We start from the raw sequence: 1,936 nt of genomic DNA, 5'->3' as shown, positions 1-1,936 counted from the left end.
TCCCTCCCTCCCTTCCACTCTCTAAAATATCAATGCAAAAATATCCTCTGGTGAGGATTAACAAAACAAAAGAATATGAGTGTGGGTCATTGGTGGTGACTGCAGCTGCGCCACCGCCGCAGCTGCCGCTGCTACCATGGCCTCCGGTAGCAGTGGGCTCACCGCCGCCCTCCTCCTGTCGCGTCCTTCCTCTTGCAACAAAATGGAATTCGGCATTGTGCCTATGTAGCTTCCCGGAAACATCTCTACGTTGATAAAAATACAAAGGTTATTTGTCAGGGTTTCACTGGTAAGCAGGGCACCTTTCACAGCCAGCAGGCATTGGAGTATGGCACCAAACGTATGGCACCAAACTCGTCGGAGGAACCACTCCAGGGAAAGGAGGCAAGACACACCTGGGCTTACCGGTCTTTAATACTGTAAAGGAGGTAATTATTGGTACTTGGGTGTGGTGTGGCAAGAAAAGAAAAGCAGGGAGGGCCTAGCCAGCATGACTCAATGGTTGAGCTCTCTAAAATATCAATGCAAAAATATCCTCTGGTGAGGATTAACAAAACAAAAGAATATGAGTGTGGGTCATTGGTGGTGACTGCAGCTGCGCCACCGCCGCAGCTGCCGCTGCTACCATGGCCTCCGGTAGCAGTGGGCTCACCGCCGCCCTCCTCCTGTCGCGTCCTTCCTCTTGCAACAAAATGGAATTCGGCATTGTGCCTATGTAGCTTCCCGGAAACATCTCTACGTTGATAAAAATACAAAGGTTATTTGTCAGGGTTTCACTGGTAAGCAGGGCACCTTTCACAGCCAGCAGGCATTGGAGTATGGCACCAAACGTATGGCACCAAACTCGTCGGAGGAACCACTCCAGGGAAAGGAGGCAAGGCGCACCTGGGCTTACCGGTCTTTAATACTGTAAAGGAGGCCAAAGCACAGACAGGAGCGACAGCTTCTGTCATTTATGTCCCTCCTCCTTTCGCTGCTGCCATTGATGAAGCTGTGGAGGCGAAATGCCCTTGGTCGTGTGCATTACTGAAGGTATCCCACAGCAGGACATGGTACGGGTCAAACACAAAATACTGCGCCAGGGAAAGACAAGGCTGACTGGGCCAAACTGCCCCGGAGTCATCAATCCTGGAGAATGTAAAATTGGTATCATGCCTGGCCATATTCACAAGAAAGGAAGAATTGGTATTGTGTCCAGATCTGGCACCCTGACTTACGAAGCGGTTCACCAAACAACACAAGTTGGACTGGGGCAGTCTTTGTGCATTGGCATTGGAGGTGATCCTTTTAATGGAACAGATTTTATTGACTGCCTGGAAGTCTTTCTGAATGACCCAGCCACAGAAGGCATCATCCTGATTGGTGAAATTGGTGGTAATGCAGAAGAAAACGCTGCAGAATTTTTGAAGCAACATAATTCAGGCCCCAAAGCCAAGCCTGTGGTGTCCTTCATTGCTGGCTTAACGGCTCCTCCTGGCAGGAGAATGGGTCACACAGGCGCCATTATTGCTGGAAGAAAAGGTGGCGCAAAGGAGAAGATCTCTGCCCTTCAGAGCGCAGGGGTTGTGGTCAGCATGTTGCCTGCACAGCTGGGAAACACCATCTACAAGGAGTTTGAAAAGAGGAAGATGCTATGAAAGGGAAAACAGAAAGTGCCCTAAGCCTGCGGAATGAATCATTGTGCAAAGTGAACCAGTGGCAGTTGCTTGTGTTGTGCACTGCCAGCCTGTGCCTGTCCCTGGGCTCCACACAGAGGGAAGCCAAAACAGAAACAAGGCTTCGAAAGTTCTGGATGTTCTCACCTCGTGTAACGGAGACAGACAGCCAATCTACCATTTGATCTGGAAAAAAAAAAGAATATGAGTGTGAAAGAACTTTTTTTTTTTTATTAAATCTTTATTGTTCAGATTACATTTGTTCCTCTTTTTTTTCCCCC

General features: G+C 48.9%; 2 protein-coding genes across 3 annotated transcripts in view; both read left to right on the top strand.

The window, feature by feature from the left end:
• The window catches only part of ARID3B (AT rich interactive domain 3B (BRIGHT-like)), a 64,179-nt gene that overhangs the window by 7,606 nt on the left and 54,637 nt on the right, over positions 1–1,936 (top strand). The window lies entirely within an intron of this gene.
• On the top strand, positions 87–1,832 carry LOC102264101 (succinyl-CoA ligase [ADP/GDP-forming] subunit alpha, mitochondrial-like). Its single transcript, XM_014530470.1, is given in 4 exon segments — positions 87–182; positions 185–340; positions 818–997; positions 1,000–1,832. Coding segments are annotated over 4 exon segments (1,020 nt in total). The 5' UTR covers positions 87–136; the 3' UTR covers positions 1,638–1,832.

Source organism: Myotis brandtii, unplaced genomic scaffold, assembly GCF_000412655.1.
Source record: "Myotis brandtii unplaced genomic scaffold, ASM41265v1 scaffold74, whole genome shotgun sequence".
Classification (NCBI taxonomy): Eukaryota; Metazoa; Chordata; class Mammalia; order Chiroptera; family Vespertilionidae; genus Myotis; species Myotis brandtii.
The sequence above is the reverse complement of the archived record's forward strand: the minus strand, read 5'-3'. Positions and strand labels throughout refer to the sequence as shown.